The 26,449-nt window shown below is 45.2% G+C and overlaps 1 protein-coding gene across 2 annotated transcripts in view; it reads right to left on the reverse strand.

Annotated features, from left to right (window-relative positions):
- The window catches only part of SEC14L1 (SEC14 like lipid binding 1), a 510,699-nt gene that overhangs the window by 69,878 nt on the left and 414,372 nt on the right, over positions 1–26,449 (reverse strand). For both annotated transcript variants that reach the window (XM_069654651.1, XM_069654652.1), the window contains exon 15: positions 3,763–3,941. In XM_069654651.1, coding sequence (XP_069510752.1) covers positions 3,763–3,941 — 179 coding nt within the window. The remainder of the gene's footprint in view (positions 1–3,762; positions 3,942–26,449) is intronic.

The raw sequence follows: 26,449 nt of genomic DNA on the forward strand, positions 1-26,449 counted from the left end.
ATTAAAAAAACATACTTTCCACCACTAGATGGCAATGTAGCATTTCTATTGTCAGCAGCATAGCCTTCTTATGCATGATGGTGAATTTCCAACTGAAAGACCAAATCTGTGACAGCTAAGCGAGCAACACAATAAAGCACGCACCCTTTTAAAATGTGTTCATACCCATAACGTATGTGTTGGATAAGTTTTACTCTCTTGCAGAGGAGAAAACTAATTTTTACTCTTGAAATTGCATTTACGCTCTAATTTGAAAAATCATGCGTAAAATACTCCCACCTCAAAATCTTATCTCCAGCACTGATTATAAGTGTAAGAGTTCTTTTGGTGTGCATGTCTAAGTAAGGTTCAGTGTACTTACCTACAGCTCACATCTTCCTCTTAAAATAGTCCATCTAAGGGCTTAGTAAAACCATTTAACCGAGACAGTATACAGTATAAGACTCCACTCTTAGTATAAGGCTGTACCACCCGAGTTCATGGTAGAGTAGACAGAGCAGCCAGGATTATGTTAGGAGGGAGAGAGGGCTGTACAATGAGTTCAAAGAAATACAAGTAGGCCCAGATAAATCTTGGGGAAAATAAGTACCATCACATTATATACAACCACAATTATAAAAACACTATGCTTGAAGGTGCACAGACCAAAACATATAACCTTATTTGGAAAACCTAATAGTTCTAGGGAAGTCAAATCCAATAGTTATTTTTTGGATTATTTACAGCAATACAGGGTAGTAGACCCCTGTCAGTTGTACTGTGATGCTCAGCAATCAATCAAATAGTAAGTCAACTGGACAATATACTTTTCTGATCTAATGAAACACAGATTCTAGGAACAGTATAAACCTATAACTCTGATTCAGGATAGCAGTTATTCTAGCGGAGTTGGATATTGGGGTGTAATAGTCAAATACAGTTGCTTTTCAGTTCATAGACTAAGGGAAGCAATAACCAACTTATTTTAAGACACCTCAGTTATACTCAAGGTAAGTAAAACCTATAAACATTTTACAGGAGGGCTCAGCAATTCAAAGGCGGGTATAAAGCTAAGACTGTTTTATGTCCATCTAAAACAGACCAGGGAAAGAAAATCCCAGTGTTACACTTTATGAATGACTCAAAGGTATTCTAGGTATGTAAAACCTAAGGTAGACTTATTCTGGACACGTTAACAGCAAGTCAGGGGAAGCAAGACCCACTTGGGAAACTTATACACCTATTCTCTGAAGGAAATCGTTAGTGAAGCCAACAGCATTACTTTTGGGAAAGAGGCCCAGCCAATTTACAGGCGAGTAAAATAACCTTATACATCTACTTTCTATTAGAATGGCGAAACAGTTTCCAAGGAAAGAAAGATGTTATATACTTTTCAGAATAGCAGAACATTTCTAAGGTAAGTAATAACTTTTCTAACTGTTCACTCTCAGACTTACAGTTACCAACCAACTTTTTTTGCAAGTAACTAACTTTTAAACACGTATTCTCTTTTCTAGGCAAAAGGCCCAATCCTTAGAAGTCTTTCCCTTATTCTTGGAGCATGAGTGTTTTCAGTGGCAGAAGGGGTGTCACTAGGGTCTAGTGTCCAGCAGGCAGGTCAGGATAGATTCTTAAGTAGCAAACGTCAGAGTCCCTAGGGTAGACTATTAGAGCAAGTAAGTACTTTACTTTTAGAATTAGTTTAGGGTCCAGGGGCTTCAGAGAAGACACCCTGGGAGGTTTCCAGCAGGGGCCTGGGTGCACTGGACGAGAGGTCTCCTAATCACAGAAGACACCCCAAAGCTACACAGTAAGCACAAGAGACTTCTGGTAAGCAGATACCCAAGCAAGCAGAGTACCTCAGCACAATAAAAGATTTTGCAGCAGGACGAATTTAGGATCTGTAGCCAAAAATCTGGCTGTTGAATTCCTTTGTCAAGAGGACAGATGACAGGACACTAGAAGGACTTTCGCAGCAAGGATCACTGGGAAGGCTCTAGGCAAGCTTTTCCTTGTGGCTGGATGTGGCTCTGTGGATTTGGCGCCTTTTTCAAGAGCACAGAAGACAGAATATTCCTGGTCAGATTCTTCTCGTTTACAAAGTTCAGCACTCTGGTGAGGGGACTTTTGGGACTGGAATTGTGCCTCTGGAGATCCAGCAGGATGCTCCCGAAGTTTCATCGAGATTTGGAATTCCGAAGACTTTGCACTGCACAATGGCTTGAGGTCCCAGGGTATTGGGGTATTGCAGCCCCGCAAGGTCGCAGCACGGCATCAGATGGCTCAAAATGCAAGTCTTTCTGAGTCTTGTGGGTTTCACCAGGCTCTGGGTCGGGGTTCACATTTTCAGAGTCCCCATGTCAATTGGAAGGAAGGGCTACAGCAGGCACTGGTCGCTGGACATCGTCACAGCTGCGGTTTCTTCATTTCTCTTTGGGTTTGGTTCCAGTGGTCGACTACTTCTTCAGATTCCAGGATCAGACTTCTATGCAGGAACCCAGCCAATCAAACAGCCATGCAACATTCAAATTTGGGGGGGTTGGCAGTCCTTTCAGGACAGCCAGCCTTTCAGTTTGAACTGTAGTCTCGCAGTCAGGCTGGAAGACAAAGGGCGGCAGGGTTTGACTCTCCCTCACTTCCTGCCTTCACAGACTCTGGAGGCTGGGCGGGGAATCCAAAGGCATCCTTCCGAAGACAAAAAAGTTAACACAAAGGAACTTCCCAACCTGGAGGTCAGGGGAAGGAACAAGAAAGGACAAGGAACACTAAAATGATTTTTAAAAAAAGAAGACAGGCCATTTTGGTAAAATGAGCACCCATGGGTGCCTTTACCAGGGCTGTGCAAACAGCCCGCGGTAAAGGTGCACTGAATTATTAAAAAGGTTCACTGCCACTAGCCATTAAAGTAAGCTTGTCCTTATAACATAAATGTTACATTTAAAATGAGAAAGGGAATACTCAGTAACTCCAAAGCACTCCACATAAGGTGGGGGGTGCTGGTCTCACCTAAAATAAATGTAAAAGGGAACACAAAATCCTGTAGTTATCACAAGGTTAGCTTGAGAAAGTTAAATGGGGAGCCCCTATGGAAATCCAGCAACAATAGGCACTTATTGCAAAAAAGTTGTCAAGGAGGATAACTTTTAAAAGACACTATGGAGTCTTAGAAATGACACCATAAAAAGAGTAAACGATTCTGTGAGAGTGGAAAAAGGTTCCCATTCACTGAGATATAAGGAAAAACAATCTACCAGTTCAGCGAAAAGTTCTGGGGTTGACACAGGTCAGGAAGATTTATCATTGATTTGAAAATCTTACCAAACAGTACATATTGGGGAACTGGTGACTTTTGGGCACCAGGCCCAAATTCCTTCCTGGGCAGGACTTAACTACAGGGTTTCCTCCCTGTTCACTATAATAAGGTGGCCTCTCAGAATCCATATTAACACCCTTTATGAGATAGTGATGATTGATGCCAACTCCACTACTATTCCCTTTTCTGGGCCTCTAAGAGATATCCAACATTACCAATGAGAGCTTACTTCGCCTTCTGGAGCCACCTTTCAGCATTTCTGGTTCAGCTCTTTGTCCAATGTCATCCTCTTGTGATATACGAAGGTTCAGGTCAGGCCCTTTAATCCTCTTAGACTAACTGCTGACACATCCCTGCACCACAGCAGAACCAAGTCTGAAGCGGCGTGACTGAGTGCAAAGAAAACGGGATGGCCCAGGTAACATAACATTTGCAGAAATTACAGAAAAAAGACAACACTGAATCCATACCTGAAATCTTCAGACCCGATTACTTCTGTGTAGTACATGACTTTGCACTTATGGGAGGACACCTGAAGGGAGGCCAGCACATCATCAACCCGTGGTAGATTAGTTGTGGCGCAAGCAGGCATGCTATGGAATTTCCATTGCAGGATGTAGTAGCCGGGCCATCGAGTGACGTGGGAACCCTGCAAAAAGCAATGCCAAGTATCATCAACAGCATGTAGACAGTAGTGTGACAAAACAGTCAGGCCTGTGGGATAGGAGTCCCCACATACATGAAATCATATTACAGTAACTATTTTACATAACAGCTTTAGTTGAGATTCAAAGACATATGTGGGAGACCATGTAGGCTGCACTGACTATAGGAGAATTCAAAGTGATTGGGTTCAATTCCTACCCATACAAAGTGAAGGGGCGGGCGGGGTTGAGCCAGGTGGCTTATGATGGTCAATACAAATTTCTATTCAGGCTGGAAATCCCAATTGCTAATTTGTTAAAGGATGCAAACTGTTAAGATGGATTTCAAGATCTGGCCTGGTGGACAGATTTTAGGTGGCCACCCTAGTTATAGTGAACAGGGAACTCAAGGTTTAGCCAAACCCCAATCAAGGGAGCAATGGAGAGCAGTCAAAGGGTTCTATGTGATTTTACCCACCACAATTACAGAGTGGTAAATTTAATCGCAGACAAAATGTGAAACATTTTTTTAAAATTTGGGGGGGCGAGGGTAGTTAGTACCCTTATAACGCCACCTCAACCCCCATCCTGATCAATTTTAATCCCTTTCCCCCGCTTCCCTTTATTTATTTAATTAATGTTTGCAGTGTATTTCAGTTTTATGGTCCACTCTGAAATCTACCACTCTAATGTTTTTGCTATATTGACTGGATACCCAGTCAAAGCTATTCTCATGAGAGTGTGTGTGAGTGGGGTCAGGGGTCCTCAGGAAGTCCATACGGAATAGTACACAATTTCATTTAGACAGGCAAGTGTAAACAAAGTATAAACAAAGTTATTTATTTTAGGCGTTCTGTGTACACTGAAAAATGAAACTAACAGGTGGTATTATTGCACAACACTAGGATACAAATATATACATTCACCACAGGCTTCATTCATTTATTAAAATAACTTATTCTGCAAGCAGGTAAGTAAATTAAATGGATTAAATGATGCAACCAGATCACAAGTAAATTCTCTAACTTAAGCAGTGGAATCCCTCCGAGGAATGGGGCCTAGTGCCAAAAAGTCACGGGAGCCACAATGCTTCTCCCGAGAATGGTATCTCTGTAGTTAAGTTATAATTTACTTATAGTGTTGATAGTTCAGGATGATATTCAACAATGTTACTAAGGTAAGTAAAAAGTGTTCTAACCTTTAAGAGGTTAGTACCCAGGTTTGAAGACCTAAAGGCAGCGAAATGGAAAGCTAGGAGACAAAAAGGGACTTGTTCCCAATGTTATCCTATGGAGGACAGGATGGGTGGGGACGGGGGAGGTCAGTTACAATGCAGTTACTTCCCACCCAGATGACTTGGTGGATCGTCTCGGTGTAGCTGGGGGTTGCATTTCTTGCTGTTGGTTCCAGGGAGCAAGGATTCTTCCGGCTGGGTACAACGGCAAGATGCAACCACTGGCAAAGAAGAATGTTAGGCAAGAATGTATGCAGTACCCTTTAGGTGCACTACAGGCTTATCACAAGAGGGGTCAATGTGAGCGGTAGGGGAGTTACAGAGATTCACAGTGACAAGTATTCAAATAACCTCTTACACACAAGGTTTCTTGATTAAACAATTATTAATTTATCAGTCAGTTAGAAAAAGCATTCTTCAGAAGGGAGCAATGTAAAGCAACACACAAATACACTTCAGCAAATACACACTTTTAGTTTTTTTTAAATCAGCAAATACCCATTTGCGATGGCATACGGGCACTACCTACACCCTGAGGTGACTTCAATAGTTAGGGTGCTGTCGACATTAATATATCACAGTTACATTTAGAATATTCAAGAGGAGTGTCAAAGAAAAGAAAGTTCAGAATAAAACAAGTATTCACACAGTTATCCTTAAGCAGGTAAGACTTTCAAAATAACCCCCAATGCAAAGTCAGTTAACCATTTCTTGGAAGGAAGGCAAAATACATAAGCAAGGGAGAGAAAAGTCATTCTGAGAGCCAATCGAGCCAAAGTTAAGTTACCAAAAGTCAAGGTGAGTTGAAGAACTTCTTGCAGGTAAGTAGAAAGTCTTTCACAATGTTTAAAAGTCTTTGTAGAATAGAAGAAATCAAAGTAGGGCCACAAGCTGATTAGGCTTGTGAGGTAGAGAAGCTTCAAGCAACTCTACATGAGCAACTGAGACAAGTCTCCAGCGAGGACAAGCAAGGTAGCACAACAAGAGGCAAGTTCTCTTAAGACTTTACAGTACCTTTAGGTTGAAGAAAAAGTGCAGCAGATGACTTCTGTTCTTGTGCAGCTCTGCAAATCCTGTTGGTCATGGGGACAAGAGGGAGGACGTCTGGGGACTCCTGCACTGCAATGGGACGGTCACCGCTCGCAACCAGCAAACTTCAAACAAATGGTACTTCGGTCTTGAAGCTCCTTGCGTCTACCGCAAATAGCAACACCACAGTTCCTGGCTGTTGAGTTGGGGTTTCCTTGCATCTGGGGTCCCGCAACTCTGTTGTGGAGGCTCAGGCTGGGTCAGTCCTGCTTCGGGAGTCCAGAGGATCTTCCTGGAGCTCTTGGCCAGCTTAAAAGCAACGCATACGATCTGGTGTTCCTCTCTCCCTGGCTATTTGGTTTCAGCAGTGACTGCAGTGGAATTTCAACCAGCTCCGAGAGGATGTCCAGGTGGCTTACTTTGGAGTTGATTGGTCCCACTAACTCAAAGGGAGAAGTCGTCCTTGCAGGGGCTTCTCTGTTGATACGAATTTGGAGTTTCAGCACATCAGCAGGGCTTAGCAGGTGTCCTCTTCAAGTTTTTCTTCGGATTCCTTCGTCCAGTGGTCAACTGCCTTCCAAGCCAAAAAGCCTAACCTTTTATGCAGGTTTCTCTCATTCATTCCAGCCTAGCTGTCAGTCACCCAGCAGGGGGGCCGTCCTTGCCGGACAGCCAGCAGGCCAATCACCTAAGAATGCATTCTTGTCCCCTAGGAGACTAAGCACAGGGAGTTTCGGGCACCTCCCTTGCTTCCTGCCCCCGCCAGACACCCTGGAGCCTGAGGCTGGCTTCACTCATGAATCCCGCCAAAGGCAAAATGAACAAAGGGACCAAACCTGGTTTGGGGCGCAGAGTAAATCTCAAGGAGGACTTTTCCACAAAGAAATGGCCAAGAAAGACGACCAGGGCCATTTTGACAAAAAAATGGCACCCATGGGTGCTTTACTGTGGCTGTGAACGCAGCCCGCGGTAAAGACACACAATGGTAATAAAAGTAAACCACTGCCCCAGCCATTCAGTGAGGAAACGGTAACATAAAAAAATGTTACATGAGAAGCTAGTCAAAGGGGATACCAAGTAAGGGAAACAGTAGTTTATCCCAGAGAAGGTATTTAAACCTTGGGGACATCTGAAAGAATTCCCTCTGTCACTGCACTGAAGGTGCTGTGTGAGAAAAATGTAAAAGATGATGCCTATGGAGTTGGTCAGACTCTACAACCAATGCACAAAATCACATTAAAATACATGAGAGAGTGGGAAAAAGTCTCACTCTTTCCAGGTAAAAAAAAAAAATCAAGTCGTCAAAAAACCAGCAAAGTTGCTGGGGGTCTCTAAGGTAGACGGAATTAGCACATTTCTGAGAATTCTCCCTAACAAAAAAATACAAAAATCATTGATGCACTTCACATGATGGGGGAAGGCGAGTTCCAGGGATGGTCTTCGCACACAGGCAATGACAGGAGTCTTTCCAGTCACGGTCACAGAAGTTTCTCTAGGACAGGATCGCTTGATGCTGGGAGGCTGAAATTCGGAGGGAAGGCGACTTGTAGCACGAGCTGGAGACTACCAACGAGTTGGGTGCAACCACGAAACAGCTGATGTAGTCCATATGGGAGCTGGTCAGTCCAGGAGTTGGTGCAGGGACACTTCCGAAGGCTCAAGATGGCTGGATCCTCAAGAAGGCATTGAGACTAGTTGGTCCCACTAGTTCAAGGGGGACTTGAGCAGCGCTCAGGTTCTTCAGAAATCAGGCAGTCCAACAAGCTTCCCCGGGCCAGAAACAGAAAGGAATGCCAAGCCTCTATAGTAGTCATCTTCGGATCTTCAGTCATCTGTTCTTCTATGAAGGATTCTTGGCTCTAATGCTGTTCGGAAGAAATAGCTGCAGGAGTCCTCTTCTTATCCAAATTCCAGGCTGACAGCAAGTCCAAGCCCACCAATGGGAAGGAGCTGCACCATTGAGCCAGTAGTTGTCCAATCAGGGACAACTACTGGCTTCACTCTTGTCCCACAAACCCAGGCTCTCTGGCATCACAGAGGTGGACTGGGACCAGACAGTCCGACCCGCTTCCTGGGCCAGCCACACACGCACACAGCCACACACACAGCCACGCACGCACGCATGCATGCATGCATGCATCACTAGCCCGCGAAAGAAGCAGCTTTCCCGGGCAAGTGCATGACCCTATATGGAATCTCCTGACCTGGGAAAGCAGGAAGAAGGCCAAAGTACAATATGGCAACCAAGCAAGCGACCATCTCGTAGCATGGCAATTTTATTTTCTATTGATTTGTTAAGCGCCAACAGCCTGTAGGCATCAGGGCGCTACATAAAACGAACAAAAACACAAAAACAGACAAATCTGACCTGCAGGATAGTGAACCATCCACCCCAGATAGCTGCTTACTATGCAAAAAGAAGGGTCTTCAAGCTTTTCCTAAAGACAAGATGGTTCTTTTCGGTCCGCATGTTCGCAGGAAGCTTATTCCATTCTTGGGTCAACAATACTGGAAAATAACGCCCCATCCCAAGGGTTCTCCTGAACCGGGAGGTACATAAGCAGGATGTGTCTGATGATCTGAAATTACGAGCCAGTTTGTAAATTGCCAACCTCTCTTTTAGGTAGGAGGGTGCATTGCCGTACAAACATTTGGGTCCCAAGGTTAGAACTTTAAATGGAATTCTCTCAACAACCAGGAGCCAATGCAGATCCATCTCAGAACCTTCAAATAATAATTCAAATGTTTTGCCACATAGTTTACGTGAGCATTGCCCTTCAAGGAAGCTTCCGTATAGATATTTAGTGTTTTAGCACTATCTACAACAGTGGTGTGGTCCCTATCAATATCAAAACTTCTATACGCCGGGATAAGCACATCCCTAGCATACGGAGACCCATAGACCATAAATTCTGTTTGAGGCACATTGAAGCAAAGCCAATTTGCAGACATCCAGTCTTTAATAGTCATGCAGATATTATTTAACTTAATTTGGTCTGACTCCTAGTCACCAGAAAGCTCCATGGTTAACTGAAAATCATCAGCGTAATTGCAAAATTGTATACCTAAACTCTGCAGTTTAACAAAAAGATTTGATATATATTACTCCTACGTCCCGTCCCCATTCCTCCATACTTATGGGACATCTCTCCGTCCCGTGGAACGGGACCAGAGCACTTTGTAAAAAGCATCCAAATTTTTCCAAAAATGTGTCCTTCCTCTCTTTATGCGGGGCCCGAGCATGCGGCCGTAACCGCGCCCACCTTGGATCCGCCCCGCGCATCGCCCATCAGTCCTTTTCTCCGCTCGTTCTGGGCTGGACGCACTTGCATCCTCAGAAGATTGTCTTCCCTTTTTCCTCTCTGGCTCTCGCTAGCATCGTTTACTAGTCCATGTCGTTCAAACTAGATTTTCCAGATTGTTCATCGTGTCACCGTCGTTTCGCGAGGGCGGATCCCCATCCTCTTTGCTTAGAGTGTTTGGGACCGGATCACCGTTGGGACTCCTGTTTTTACTGCGACTCCCTTTCGGTCCGGGCAATTCAACGTCGGTTGGAGCGGTGGGAGGAGGTGTTCCGACGAACTCCTCCTTCACATTTTCAGGCGTTCATCGACGAGAAGAAAAAACGCCCGGTAAGTTCTTTACTTTTCAGAGCACCCTGGCCGCGGGATACCTTTTCCGGGATCCTCTCAGGCCGGGAGGGGCGTTGATTGCTCTGTCACCGGGGTTCGCCCGGAGGTGCCCGTTGGGCCTAATAAAATTCTACCACAGTTTTCTCCGAGGGTCTCCGTAAGGGGCCTGTGGATACCGGAGTACGCTCCGAGGCCCCTCCTGTGGGGGCTGTTTGTAGACCCAGTTCTACTGAGTCGTGGGGTACCGGAGCTCGCTCTGAGGCCTCTGTCGGCTTCCCTCAAAAACAAGACCGGGGTGCGCCCCGAGGCCTTGTCGTTACCGAACGGATGTTCGAGGCCCGCGCAGATAAGGCTGTTACCGGACCTGGGTCCGAGGTCCCTCGTTCAGAGGCTAAAGCTACCAACAGTTCTGAGAGGCCCGACAAGGCCTTGTCGGTGAAAGCTGTTTCTCACCGTTCCCGCTCCTGCGTTGATACCAGACCTGTTGAGGGGGCAAAGAAGCAAAGTTCTTCTTTTACCGGCAGTGCCGAGGTCCTTCCTTTGAAGGCTGAGTTGGCGGTTGGTATGTCACAAAAACATTCCAGGCCTCACAGTACCGGCTCTGCCGAGGTTCCTTATGTTAAGGCTAAAGTTAAGACCCCTGATCCATAGACGGGGATCCCTGCTTCACTTCCTCACGTGCCGCAGTTCCTCTCAGATGAGGACAAAATGACGCCCGCTCCCGTCACGACCGCGGCGCCATTTTAGGTGCTACCCCTACATCTACGCCATCGGCCTCAGGTGCAGGGTTTGGTCCCTTGGGTGAACAGAGTCCCTTGTGCACATCCTTATCGGCCAGTTTACGGTTGGAACGGCCGGATGCCTCTTCCGCACAATGTTTCGTTGCCTGCGGGGTCGGCACCTGTGATTTATGTGGATACGTCGGTGGAGGGGCCTATGTGGCTCCCTTCCCAGTTACGTCCCTGGATTTGTGAACCTCATGAGAGGCCTCCTCAGGTTCCGAAACAGTCCCCGGAGGATGCCTTTTTTGGTAAATTTTAAACGCTTATGCGTACCGACCCCATGAGGGAATATTTCAAAGGGCTTTTCAGGGAGATATGTCCACCTGCACCTCCGGCTCCACCCGTTCCTCCGGTGGTTCCGCCGGCGGTTCTGCCGGCGCCTCCCTTGCCTACGGTGCCTTCCCCGATTCTTCCGCCTTTGCCTCCATTGTCCCCGGTGGACAAGGCAGCGCCTGACACGGCTCAGCAGGATCCTGACCTGTCAGATGACGCCCAAGGCGATCAGGACAACAAGGACCTTCCCCGCTCTAATAGTGCTTTTCATGACCGGGTACTGGACATGAGTTTCTTAGATGTTACGGTGCCCAAGGCACCCGCTCCGCAGGAGGATGTGCTTTCTGGGGCGTTCACCCTGTCTCCCTTGGAGCGTACCGGCCTGTTCTTGCAGAAGGACGTTCTGGCCGAGGTCCGCAGAGTCTGGGAAAAGCCACACACTGGACTTTTTGTCAATAAGAAAATTGACGCGAGATACAGGCTGCATTCTTCAGAAGAGGTGGCCTTGTCGTCTTGTCCGCCTCCCTCCTCCACAGTGGTGGCTGTGGCCACTTTGCAGTACAGGCCTGCAGCATCCTCTTCCACGACGGCTGCTCAGGTTCTGGGAGAGGAGGACAAGCTCCTAGACTCCCTCGGGAGGAAAATCTTCGCCAACTCCGCCTTGCAGCTCAGGCAGGCCAACGCTGAATTGATATTAGCGGGAGCTAACATGCGGATGTGGAAAGGTCTGTCAGAGTTTGATGAGTTTATCCCGGTCGAGAAGCTGGAAGACTTCAAAGGAGGCCTATCCGACACCAGGGTCTTGGCCCAGGATCTCCTGGGGGCTGCGGCTCATCACGTAGACACCTCGGCTCGGGGCCTTATGCTGGGGGTTGATACCTCACAGCAGGTGTGGCTGCATGCCACTAAATTTTCAAAAGAAGTGCAGGACAAGGTGTTGGACCTTCCGTTCGATGGTAAGGAGCTCTTTCATTCTACAACAGATGTAGAGCTCACCAAGACAAAGGATAGCACTCAGACAGCTAAGTCATTGTCTGTCCTGGTTAAGGCTCCTTTCAAAACCCAGAGACCGCTGTCACAAAGTCGATCTTCTTCTGGCTTTAGGGGCTTCCTCGACCGCAAATCTCGCAGAGTGGATACCCCCGTGGGGAATAACCGCCGAAGGCAACAACAGACGCAGTTTTTCTCCCGCTCTTCAGCAACCTCCTTAGGTTCAGGTGGCACCACCACCGATAAACCTACTAAATGAGGGTTTTCCGCGCTTGCACGAGACCCCGGTGGGAGGACGCATTGCGTCTCATTGGGAGGCGTGGCAGACCATCACAGAAGACAGATGGGTCTTGTCAGTCGCTCGGGCGAGCTTCCGCTTACCTCTGCCCCCAACCCCACCCCTCAACCCTCCTTTTCAGCTGTCGGACTCGCCCAACACTCAAAGCCGAATTTCAGACACTTCTGGACCTCAGAGCTGTGGAACCCGTTCCCCTTGGGGAGCGAGGGGAGGGCTTCTACTCCCGGCTGTTTACGGTGCCCAAACCCAACCAGGCCTAGACCTTTCCCAGTTCAATCTTATCCTACCCCAAGAGAAATTCAAGATGATCACGCCCAGCCAGATACGCTCCTCTTTGCAGATGGGCGATTGGCTCAGCGTTGTGGATCTTCAGGACGTGTACATGCATATCCTGATTTGGAACCCACACAGGAGATATCTCCGCTTCTCTTTGGGAGAGGAGCACTTCCAGTTTCGAGTGTTTCCTTTAGGCCTCAGCTCGGCGCTGCATGTCTTCACGAAGATGATGTCAGTGATTGCGGCCTATCTTCGTCTCCAGGTTATCCATGTGTATCCATATTGGATACGATTATTTATATAGCACCTATACACAATGTGTTTCAAAGCGCTTCAAGGCAAGGGAGGGAACAAGGGAAAATACAACCACATTCTCACAGGCCATGAACAGTAAGGATGTGAAATTAACTATCGTACTCGGCCTGACGACATTTCAGATAGTGCAAGAGCTAAAACATAGATAAGGAAGGGAGGGGGAGAGTGGGGAGGAAATGGAAATAGACAGGCGACTACCGTACTAGGCCTGACAACATTTCTGGTAGAGCTGGAGAAAAACAAAAGGTGAGGGAGAGGGGTGCAGAAAGGGAGGGGAGGAACAAAACAAGCGACTATCATACTAGGCCTGACAACATTTCAGATAGTGCTGGAGGGATGGTGGGGTGGAAAAAAACAGTAATGGGAGGGTAGAGGAAACAGACGAGGTTGCTATCATATTAGGTCCAGGGACAATTCTGATAGAGTAAGTGCATAGAAGAAAGTAAGGGGAGGAGATAGGAAAAGGGAGAAGGGAAAGGAGGAGAGAAAAGAGAGCAAGCAGTCAAAAAGAGCGGAGAAGCAAGAGTGGAGAGCGAATACAATTGCAGAAGTCAGTAGTAACACATAATGTTGCAAGCCAGGATACAAGATGAAGATGGGAACAGCATGATTCAGGGTCACCATGAGTACACGATGCAAAGGAAGTCCAGCATGAGAGTTGAGAAAGAGTGACGCACCGTGAATGAATCAAGTCCATACAAGTCAAATCCAGCATTGGCCACAAGACAGTGATGGTGAAGGAAGGCACCAGGTGGGTGGGAATTGCTAAGTGGTGAAAAAGAGCAGCAGGCAGGAAGGTACCAGCTGGGCGGGGCTTAGGCCAGGTGACCTAGATCCACTTGCACCTGCTCCCCATCTGCAAAGGAAAAGAAGCTGGAGGGCTCCTCAAGTAGGGAAACGGAGCGGCAAGCAGGAAAGCACCAGGTGGGCGTGGCTTGCAAAGTGGTGAAAAAGAGCGGGAAAGCAGGAAGGCACCAGGTGGGCAGGGCTTGCTAAGTGGTGAAAAAGAGCGGGAAGCAGGAAGGCACCAGGTGGGCGGGGCTTGCTAAGTGGTGAAAAAGAGCAGGAAACAGGAAGGCACCAGGTGGGCAGGGCTTGCTAAGTGGTGAAAAAGAGCGGGAAGCAGGAAAGCACCAGGTGGGCGTGGCTTGCAAAGTGGTGAAAAAGAGCGGGAAAGCAGGAAGGCACCAGGTGGGCAGGGCTTGCTAAGTGGTGAAAAAGAGCGGGAAGCAGGAAGGCACCAGGTGGGCGGGGCTTGCTAAGTGGTGAAAAAGAGCAGGAATCAGGAAGGCACCAGGTGGGCAGGGCTTGCTAAGTGGTGAAAAAGAGCGGGAAGCAGGAAGGCACCAAGTGGGCAGGGCTTGCTAAGTGGTGAAAAAGAGCAGGAAACAGGAAGGCACCAGGTGGGCAGGGCTTGCTAAGTGGTGAAAAAGAGCGGGAAGCAGGAAGGCACCAAGTGGGCAGGGCTTGCTAAGTGGTGAAAAAGAGCGGGAAGCAGGAAGGCACCAGGTCCTGCGGGACTTGTAATGTCCCGGTAGCACCGGGAAGCTAGGTGCCGGTACAATGTTACGAGTCTGGCGGCAACTCGCCTGAAGCACCGGCATGCTTACAGCCGGACTCGTAAGGAGGCCCAAGGGCTGATTTGTCCCCAACATCGCCCTTCCAACTATTCAAATCGCCAAGCAAGATTGTAGAGCAGTTCATTTTTTGTAATGGAGAAGTTGGATAATATGATCATTAAAAAGACATTTTGGATGGAGGCCTATAAACCAGAATGAAATTAAGGCCATTATGATGGTTCAAAGTTATTTTAGTATGTAGGACTTGACAGCCCTCACAATCTATAGTGACCTCATACATCCCTAAATCACTTCTACAAATTATGCCTACACCATCCCCAATGCTTCCAAATTGATTCTTCCCAAAGATGACATAACCTGGGGGTAGCTTGGTCTATCGTTGGCCCATGGGACTCAGATAGCCATGTCTCTGAGGCAAATAATGTCTACTTGGTAGTCAGTAATATAGTCACGCACCTCACCCACATGCTTCGGAAAGGATCTCGTTAGGCAAGACTGTATGCAGTACCTTTTGGGTGCAGAACAACAACCCTGACCTCCTGGCAATAGGAACCCAACCTTTGGAATAAGTCTGTACTACACAGGTTGGTAGTGTGGTCGAGTAGCCAGGCTTATCTCAAGAGGTGTCAATGTGAGCTATAGGGGAGTTACACAGAGATTCACAGTGACAAGTATTCAAATAAAAGTACACTCAAAGTTTCTTGATTAAACAATTATTAATTTAACAGTCAGTTATACAGGCCTGCTTTAGAAGGGAGCAATATATGTAACAATTATAATACACTTCAAAACAAACTGCTTCTCTAAATCAGATGATACCCATTGGGGAGGACACAGACACTTCCTACACCCTCCGGTGACAAATAGCTAGGACACTGTGGACATTGATGTATCACTGGTACATTTAGAGCAATACTGAGTTTGGGTGCAAAGGGGTAGATAGGGGAATAAAACAAAGGTTAAATAATTCATAAACTGATAAGTACCAATACAAAGTAACGCTTTCCTGGAGGAAAGGCAAAAGCACCAAGTCAGAGTTAGAAAAGTCTTTCAGAGAGCCAGGACAGTCAATGCTAGTTGAACAAAGTCTAGGGAAGTTGAAGATCTTCTTTGCAGGGGAGTAAAAGTCTTGCACAATGTTTTAGAAAGGTTTGTAGAAATAAGATTCACTTAAAAGGTCACAAGCTGGGAGGGTTGTGAGGTACAAAGCTGCAAGCAACTGTGCAATGGCAACCAAGACACGTCTCAACTGGGAACAAGTAAGGCTACACAACAAGAGGCAAGTCCTCTTAGGTTTACAGTACCTTTGGTTAGTGTTCCTGTGTGGCTCTGCAGATCCTGTTCATGTGCCTCAGTCGTGGGGACAAGAGGGAGGACTTCTGGGGACTCCTGCAACACAATGGGAAGTTCGGCGGCAGCAAAGTTCATACTTCAATTCAGTGGCACCTTGTGGTTTCAGCTCCTCGCGTCTCAGCAAATAGCACCACAGCGGACTCTCGGATACCACTCTAGACTTTTTTCATATCTGGGGTCAAGCACTCTGTTAAGGTGGCTCAGGCTTGGTCAGTCCTGCTTCAAGGGAGTCCAGAGGATCTTCGGAGGCTCGGGTCCGAACTAAAAAGCAATGCACTTGATCTGATGTTCCTCTCCCTGGCACTTCGGTTCCAGCAGCAGTGGAAGTACAGCCAGCTCCAAGAGGGACCAACGGTCCAGGAATTGCAGCAGGCATCTCCTCCAAGTTCTTCTTCGGATTCCTCCGTCCAGATGTCGACTCTGCCTTCCAAGCCAAAAAGCCTTGGCTTATATGCAGGTTTCTCCCATTCATTCCAGCCTAGCTGTCAATCACACAGCAGGGTGGCTGTCCTCCAAGGACAGCCCTCCAGCCAATCACCCTTGGGTGCATTCCTGTAGCCAAGGTGACTAAGCACAGGGAGTTCCTGCAGATCTCACTGTTCCTGAGCCTCAGTCATGGGGACAAGAGGGAGGACGTCGGGGGAATCCTACACTGCACGGGGACGGGTCAAACAAGCTGGGAAAATTGAAGATCTTCGGTTCGAGTAGCTGTCATCAAGCACACAAGTTGGTGTCCTTCCCCCTGGTTAATCCTAACCAGCTACGAGAATTGTATCCAGGTGGCTTACGAGTTGATTGGTCCCACCAACTCAAAGGGAAGAATTCGTCCTTGAAGGGCCTTCTCTGTCAAAATGAACTTGGCGATTCGGACCGGCAGCAGGGCTTCACCGGGCAAACCAACGTTCCAGGAGTTGCAGCAGCCGTCCTCTTCCAGCTCGTGTTCGGTTCTTTCGTTCCAGTGGTCGACTGCTTTCCAGTCCAAGAGACTCGCCTTTTAAACAGTTTTCTCCCTTTCATTCCAGCCTAGCCGTCACTCAGCCAGCAGGGTGGCTGTCCTTACCGGACAGTATGCCAGCCAATCACACCAGATTGCATTTTGGTCTCCTAGGAGACTAAGCACAGGGAGTTTTGGGCACCTACGTCACTCCCTGCCCACCCCAGACATTCACACGCCAGAGGCGGTCTTCAGTCCTGAAGACCACCAAAGGAATAGAAACAAAGGGACCAAACCTAGTTTGGCATGCAGAGACAAACTCTAGAACGACCTTTCCAAAAAGAAATGGTGAAAAAAGAAGACCGTGTCCCGTTTAAACAAAGGGGCTCAGGCGCCATCTTGAAAAACATGGATCCCGCGATATAACGCTGCCGGTGTTCGCGGTCGGGAAAAATCAAGGTAGTTCGTTGTAAAACCACTGCCACCAGCCATTTCGAGAGGAAAGGGTAGCATTTGACTGCTACATGAGTTTCTAGACATAGGGGATACTAAGTAACCCCTCCAGCACTCTATTGTAAGATAGGGCGTGCTGGGTCTAGGAATTTGAAAAGGACAAGTAAAGTCAATTTCACTTTACTTTCTCTGGGAAACAGTAGTTGACAGAGAAGGTATTTAAACCTTGGGACAGCCGAAAAAGGCTTCCCTGTGTCATGGAGTTGTCAAACTACACAATCAAAGAACAGAAGAGTAAAACACACATCAAAATACATGAGAGTGGGAAAAAAGGCTCACACACTCTCCAGGTAAAGGAAATCCAGTCCTTAAAATCCAGAAAAGTTGCTGGTGGTCTCTAAGGTGAAGGGAATTAGCACATTTATGAGAATTCTGCCTAACGGTACAGCCGTGATATGGAACTCTGCAGTGTTGTGGAAGAAAGAAAACATGGGCACCTAACCCCAGGAATGAGCGGAGTGGTCCTATTGGACTGGTCAAGGTCAGTTAAGGGCTGCTGAGACTCCTATGCAGCACAAGGAAACCCCTCTGCTCACAGATGCAACGATTCATGGCAGAATGGAAACGTAGACAGCCTATGGAAGTTGGACATGGCTTCCGGGAAGGCAGCGTGAGTTGAGTTGGCCCTGCTTTGCGATGCCTTGCACTGCAGTGATTTGTCTATATTTCTAAATGGTCGGACGGATGTCTGGCCCGTCACCTCCTCTCTTGATGGCTCTCCCTATTCCTCCCAGCTATCTTCTTTTTCCCGAATGGTGTGCCGACTATCCCTTCATGAATCTTAGGGTTTGGGCAGAGTTGCATTCCGATTATTATTGATACGTCCGGGCACGTTTTTTTCCGTTGTTAGGCAAGATTGTATTCAGTACCCTTTGGGTGCACTACAACAAACCTGATCTCCTGGCAATAGGAACCCAACCTTTGGTAGGAGCCTGTACTACACAGGTTGGTAGCATGTTGAGCAGCCAGGCTTATCTCAAGAGGGGTCAATGTGAGCTGTAGGGGAGTTGCACAGAGATTTATAGTGACAATTATCCAAATAAACACTTACACACAAGGTTTCTTGAATAAACAATTATTAATGTATTTATCAGTCAGTTAGAATAAGCATTCTTCAGAAGGGAGCAATTTAAAAGCAAAACACAAATACACTCCAAAACTACACACTCTTATTTTCTAAATCAGTAAAGACCCTTTTATGATGGCCGACAGTCAACCTACACCCTCAGGTGACTTCATAGCTAGTGTGCTGGGGACATTAATATCTTACTTTTGCATTTAGAACATTCTTAGGAATTGGTCAAATGAACAAACAAGAGATCTCAAATATTCTTGAGCCGCCAAATACTTTTGGATCCCCTAAGCAGAGTCATTCAGTAGAACAGGTTAAACCAAAGTCAATGGGCAAAAGTCTTATATGAGCTGAAACACTCCTGGTAGGTAAGTAGAAAAGCCTTTGCACAATGTTTTAGAAGTCTTTGAAAAAAAGAATCAAATGTAGGGCCACAAGCTGATTAGACTTGTGAGTAGTAGAAGATTCAAGCAACTCTACAATGAGAGGTAAATTCTCTCAGACTTTACAGTATCTTTGGATTGAAGAAAAAGTGCAGCAGATGACTCCTGTTCATGTGCAGCTCTGCAGATCTCACTGTTCCTGGGCCGTAGTCATGGGGACAAGATGGAGGACTTCTGGAGACTACTGCACTGCAATGAGATGGTCGCCGCTCACAACCGGCAATCTTCAAACAAGTAGCACTTCGGTGTTTCAGCCCCTCGCGACTACCGCAAATAGCAACACCGCGGTTCCTGGCTGTCGAGATGGACTTTCCTTGCTTCTGGGGTCCCGCACTCTGTTGAGAGGGCTCAGGCTCTGTCAGTCCTGCTTCCTGAGAGCTTGGAGGATCTTCCTGGAGCTCTTGGCCAACTTAAAAGCAACGCACACAAACTGGTGTTCCTCTCCCTAGCTCTACGGTTCCCAGGAGCAACTCTGTGGAAATTCAACCAGCTCCGAGATGGATGTCCAGGTGGCTTACTTTGGAGTTGATTGGTCCCACCAACTCAAGGGGAGAAGTCGTCCTTGCAGGGGCTTCTCTGTCAAAACGAATTTGGAGTTTCAGCACAGCAGTAGGGCTTCACCGGGCAAACCAACGGTCCACGAGTTGCAGCAGGCATACTCCAAGTTCTTCTTCGGTTCCTTCGTCCAGTGGTCAACTGTGCCTTCCAGCCAAAAGCCTCGCATTTTATTCGGGATTCTCCCATTCATTCCAGCCAAGCTGTCAGTCAGTTGGCCAATCACCACAGAGTGCATTTGGTGGCATTTGGTGATACCACTGCCACCAGCCATTCAGTGAGGACAAGGGTAACACAAATGTTACATGAGAAGATAGACAAAGAACTGTTCTTGGAAACAGTTTGTCCAAGAGAAGGTATTCAAACCTTTGGGAAAACTGACACACTGTAAAAGATGATGCCTATGGAGTTTGTCAGACTCCATAACCAAAAAAAAACAAACTGTGGAAAAAATAAAATCACATTAAAATACATGAGAGGGTGGGGAAAAGGGTCTCACTCTCTCCAGGTTAAAAAAATCAAGTCCTCAAAATCCAGCAAAGTTGCTGTGGATCTCTAAGGTGGAGGGAATTAGCACATTTATGAGAATTCTTCCTAACATCCGTCATGACCGGGCTTACAGCTATTATTCAGGCACCACGTACTGCAGGGGCCATCTTTATGGTGCAGACTATCGCCCTCAAGTGCATGATGTTTCGCAGCCTGGAATCTGGTTGTGAGATTAAGTTTGAATACGCGAGGGTATGAGAAAGAGGACGCCGAGGAATGAAAAGGGGGAAAGGAGAAAAAAAGAAGAAATAAGCTTAAAACACATCAGAATATTTATAAAATAATTTGAGCTGATAATGGAACTTGAGCTTACAAATTGTAGAGGTATGATGATCCACAAAGCTAAGTTATAAGAGCGAAACTGTTAAGCGAAACACTTCAAAACATTTCCATACAGATTTAAAATACTGAACTGGATCGCTGACTGGTATTGTTCATGCAGATGGGGATGGAGATGCTGTTTTGGCGCTACAAAGACGGGATTCATGCTACATGGTCAGAATGGGTGACAGTGCGGAGTATGTCCTAGATGAATGTGGGGGGTTAAGACAAAATTACCTAAGTCGAAAAGTCTTACCACCAAAAGTCCGACCCCCCATGTATTTGCATATGTATATGTGGGTGGGTAGAGTTAATAAAAGTGTATAGTTTTAAGGTGGTGGGGCTCTGGGGTGTCTCCTGCCACTATGAAAAAATGGGGGGGGGGGGGGGGAGACAGATTTTTTGTGGTATGACTTTTCAACTCAGTAATTTCACACAGATCCGAATGTGGGTTGCAGGTTCTTCATTTCAAGATGCTGGGAAGGAAAGTCGTATCCTTAAGAAAGTTAATGGAATTAATTATTATGTACTGCAAGCCAAGTAAGAGTGTAGGCTCCAACACTTGCTATGACAAACAAGAAAGCAGGATCGCTGACAGTGAAAATCTTGGGGAAGATAACATGATCTATTCACCCATAAGGTTATATAAATCTGATTGAAACTATGCTATTTTAGATATTGCATTTTTCTTCACTGAAAAATTCTGATGATAAAGTATACAACAAAAGTTTCAATGTACAAATGTATTGAGGTGAAGGGGAATTTATTTTAAGGGGAGGTAGAGTAAGGTCAGAAGAAGATAATTCATGATAAGCTATTACGTATTATAGGTAATATGATGGAATGTACCGAGATATCTGATAACATGGGTTGGGAGAGATACTAGAATGCTGAGGGGGATGATAGTATTTAGGCAGGCACTAGTATTACTATATACAAGAACAGAGTTTAGTAGAAGGAATATTACGTTTATAAATAGTTAAGAGAGAACTGGACAGGAAACTTCTATTAATATAAACATTGTTGGATGAGTTAGACATGGCACATGCTAAAATTGAGGATCAATTTATAATAGGAGGGAAGAAGGCAAAAAAGAAAGTAAAGGAAATTGTGATCTCATACGGTTTATGAGCAGTTGTATACGAGTTCTGAGCAATGAATAGCTTTCAATGCGAGTGTTAAGTAAGGTGATGGTAAGGAGCTGTTTATAATGTAATGTTGCTATAAGGAATACTCTGTATGATGGTAATGTGTCTGGTATATGGTTATTTTAGAATAGTGTTAAGGAAAGGGGGAAAATAAGGGGGATATGACTGATAAGAAAATATATTGAAATGGGCATGGATCTATTGCGAAGCATGGTTCGAGACAATTCAAATGTTGTATATAGATAAAATGTGATATATTTGAGACTACATGTAGAGGTTTATTGGCTTAGGTTGTTAAATGTTAGTCTATGTGGAATTCTTAGGTTTGTTTTGTTGTTCCTAGTGGGCGGTTTCTTTTTTATTATGATAATGGTTCATTTAGTAAGCTTGGAAAGGAGTATATGGAGTATATCCAAACTCATTTTATAGGCAGAAGGATTTAGAACTCTAGGGTATGAAACCGCAGAACCTTGTTTCGTGGAATGTGAAAGGTATCAATTGTGCTTCTAAGCGATGGGAAATTATAGCGAGGGATTGGAGGAACAGAGGAGATAGTGTTCCTACAAGAAACTCATTTGAATGATCAATTTGAAAGTCTTCCAATTAATTCTAGGTATACCCAAGTGGTATCTAATTGTTATGACTCTAAATCGAGAGGAGTGAGCATATTATTCAGGAAGGGAATACCAATAAAAGTAAAGAAGATAATAAAAGATGATGGTCGCATATTGCGAATTGATTTGTTGTACGACGGTAAGAACTATTTAAGCCCCATGCTCGCCAACTGTCCAGTTCCTTGATAGGCTAAGCAATTTATTGAATGAGATGGAGATAAAATCCCTTCATAAAATCATTTAATGTTATGATGAATAGTAATTGCAATATTAGTAAATTAGATAAGAAGTCAGATTGTAGGAATGGCGGTGAAAGGGTTCCATGTCATATCGCATTTTAAGAAAAAACCCATCAAGTTTTTTAAAATTCTTTTTGGGGGGCATTTCCCCCAAACCCATATTTTCTAAAAAATGTGATGGGTTTTTTCGAGAAAATAAATTGTGGTAAAAAACCCTGCGAAAAAACATCCTGCGATGAAAGGACGTAGTACCGGTGAAAGAATCAGTGATGAGTTTCACACACAAATATAACCTAGTAGATGTATGGCGGGAGATGCACCAAATGAAGAAAGAATACACCTTTTACTCACTGGTTCATAAATCATATTCGAAGATATACTATATGCTTGTTAGTGATAGATTAGTCAGGTAGTATGCTCGGAAATTAAGGAGAAGAATTTCCGATCATGCGTTACTGGAACTAGAAATAAATATAGATCTAAAGGACAGATCTTAGAAATGGAGATTGCAGGCAGGAGTACTGAAGGATTCGACAGACATTACAGGGCTTGAAACTAAAAATTACTTTGATGAGAACAAAGGTACTACGAACCATAAAATTGTTTGGGATTGCTTTATACAGTATTAAGAGGAGAATTAATAAGCAGATCTGCGCATGCTAAGGGGAAGAATTTGGAGGTTATTGAAAAAGACAGAGGAGTGTGTTTCAGAATTGCAGAAGACTTGTGCAAATTTTGATACCGAGTCAAACAGGATAAAATTGAGGAAGTTAGAAGGAGAAATGATGAATCAAGTGAATACAATGGCAGAAAAGGAATGTTTCATAACAAATAGAAATTCTGGGAATTTGGAGATAAAAATTGTAAGTTATTAGCTATTAAATTGAAAGGGGTGGCTAATGATACATGTATTACGTACATACAAACTAATGAAGGGGAAACTTTATTTAAAACTGAAGAGGTATGATTATTTCCGTAGTTTTTATTCAAGGTTATACAAAGAGCTTTTTCCAAATGATGAAGATCTGAAACCATTCTTTAGGAAGATGAATATTTCGAAATTATCAGTTGAAAACGAAATTAAAATGGAAAAAAAAAATTGAAGTTAATGAGATATATGATGCAATATACAACAACTTAATAGTGGGAAATCACCGGGCCAGATGGCCTAATTTGTGAATTGTATAAACTTTTTGCGACTCAGTTATTGCCGGTTCTGTGTTTAGTCTTTAATGATTTTCTGATATCAGGAACATTATGTGAATCAATGAAAGAAGCCTTGATTATTGTAATACCCAAACCGGATAGGGATCATAAAAAGTGTGGATACTATAGATCAATATCATTGTTGAATGTAGATTTAATATTTTCTTACTAAGATATGGTCAAATAGGCTACTTGAATGTGTGGGAAGTTTGATAGATGAATCGCAAGCAGACTTTACTCTCGAGGGACTTGGATATGACAATATTAGAAAGATATTAGATGTTATAGGCGCACACAGTGAGAGAGAATCAAAATCAGTGATGGCTTTTTATGATGCTGAAAAAGCTTTTGACAGTCAACTGGAAGTTTCTAGAATATACACTGCAGGAAATGGGGTTTGGCCCCATGTTTATACAAATGGTTGATTGTATACATAAGGAGATTTCGGAAAAGGTATTCATTAATGGGCTAATCTCTAAATCCTTCCCGCTGTCAAAGGGTACTAGACAGTGATGCCCATTATCACTGTTAGGGAGATTTCTCAGAAATGTGCTATTTCCCTCTACCTTAGAGACCCCGAGCAACTTTTCTGGATTTTGAGGGTGTAGAGGAGGAGTCAAGTACCCCCCACTCCACCTGCCCTGCCTACATTACCTGAAACGTTTGAACCAAAGTATGTGACGTATACTGAACGTTAAACCAGCAGAGAGAAGAGAGGGCTCTGTGGTACCCATAAGAGTACCTATACCTAAGAGAATATGGGAAGTAAAGTACCCATTGAGGAAACCATACTTGCATCCAAGACAATATGATGGCCATTTGAACAAGATTCCTGATGAAACAAAGAAACTGAATGACCAGGATGAATAGTGACATCATATAAAGTGATTCGACACCCAGATGGAAAGATAACCAGACCAGAGAGGCAGACGATTCATAAGGAACAACGAAGTACCAAGGATAAGTGACATCTTCGGATCAAGATGAAGAAACACATGCCACAAACGTAATAAGATATTTAGTTAGTTTAAACGTGTCCAGATGCAATGAAACGCAAGCAGCAAAGCAGTCATGAAGCTAGCCACATGCTTAAATAGATACCTATATACCTGAGATACATATGGATTAAATGAAGAATGAATGTTTCCACTATGTATAAAGCAGTACTGAACAAACGCGAGAAGGCCTCATTTTCTGTGTCGCAGTTACAAAAAGCAATTGAATTAAACAGAATCCATTTCAGCTAAGGAGTTCACTGAGCCAAGGCAGCCATGGTCTTATCAAAATAGGAGTTGGCTGACATTGTATACAATTAACGTGAAAGTACAGAAGCTCCTGTTCAAGAAGGTCAAGGGAAAACAAAAGACGTCAGGTTTATTGAAGAATAAAAACAAATACACGAAAAGGCTCAATTCCTGGCTTCCAGTCACGTGATGGAAGAAAGTTGGACGGATGAGATGGTCATACCTATGCACGGAAGCCAGATAGTACCCATACTCCTTAAAAATGATCAGAGAACAGTACAAACTCAAGGCCAACTTCAAAAGGTACTAATAGACACTGGACCATTGAGGTGATGATGGATCCTATTTTAAATGGTGGTAAGCTAGTGCTAAGACGAGTTTATCCGCACCTGGTTGTTCAGTCTGCGTGCTGCTCACGTAGGTGGAAATTACTGACGCGGGTTAGAAGCCAACTAATTGTAGGGGACCACGTAGTTTGGGGTCATATAGTTTGTGTAGCCAATGGGACGTCATACATTTAGTGATGTTCATAGTGGCCATTTTGAAGGGAGGGCTTAGTTGCCCCACCTGATGTTTGCTATCCCATTACCCTTCTGTTACTACAGATATAACACATATGCTTAGTTATTCACTTGGAACCAATCCCGCTTCCCGATAAGTTTTAGTAGTTTGCCACGTAGGATGACGTTGGTAATGACGCAGGTTAACACGTCAGCTATGACCAATTATGGGTTTAAGAACCCAGGTTTTTTATGAAATGATTGAGTCAGTATCCAGTGATTTCTGATGTTCGTTGTACTCCCTGTTTTAAGACTTGCATTAAAACAGATGTACTTTGCCAAACTATTTGTGTCGTCTTGATTATTGATATACAAGTAGAATCTGCATTCCCACCCATCTCCAGGGTATTGCTACTCATTTTAAAGGACTGGAAACCTCCAGTTCAAGTGCTTGATATTTTAACCTGGAGAGAGTGAGACCCCTTTTCCCACTCTCTCATTCATTTTTATTTTTAAACTTTGTTTTATTAGCGTTTTCAAAGTATAACAAACGGGCATGAAACATTTTCAAAGCGGTGTACAAATGACTGGCCCGAATACCCCCCCGCTACCACCCCAAACAGACCCCCCCCCCCCCAATAAACTTAGTCCCAATTAAACCTTCTTTGTTGGGGAGACGCGTGGAAAGCTCTATATGTCCGGAGCTCGAGAAAGAGCCTGAGCGTTGACAACGTGTATGGCTGTGTATAATCCGCCGTAGCCCGGGCTTTGGGCGCCCGTTCCCTCCATGTTTCCTCCCTGCGGATCAGTGTACATCCCATCCCCAGGTCTGCTGTACCCCGAACCGGTTTGCTTGGAAAGTGCCCAAGTCATTGTTCATCACTGCCGTAAGTTTGTCCATCAGGAACAAGTTTTTGACCTTATTTAGCCAGACTTCCTTCGAAGGGGTTTCTGGGCTCTTCCATTTTTGGGCTAGGGCCACCCTCCCCGCCCTCAACATGGTTTCCCACATTCTTCGGTATCTGGCTATGTCCGTGTCCTCTGGGGGAAGGCCCAGCAGCATTGTCAGGGGGTTCTGGGGGAGTAGTTCCTCCGATACTTCAGCGATCCAGCCCCTTACCTCCTCCCAATATGCCTGCACCTTCGGGCAGTGCCACCACATGTGACCTCTCGTACCGACCTGGTCGCATCCCCTTGGGCATGCGGGGGACACTTCCATGAACATTTTCGACAACTTCGCTGGATCTCTATGCCACCCCTGTAAGATCTTGAAGTTATGTTCCATGTCCGCTGTGAATAAGTTCCCATGGAAGGCTATTTTGAATATCCTTGCCCAGGCGTCCTCCAAAATCTCCTCCCCTGCCAAATCATTCCAGAAAGTGCGGAACCTCCTCCTTTCCCCCAGATTAACAG

This window comes from Ambystoma mexicanum, chromosome 3q, assembly GCF_040938575.1.
Source record: "Ambystoma mexicanum isolate Mex_15411 chromosome 3q, UKY_AmexF1_1, whole genome shotgun sequence".
Lineage (NCBI taxonomy): Eukaryota > Metazoa > Chordata > Amphibia > Caudata > Ambystomatidae > Ambystoma > Ambystoma mexicanum.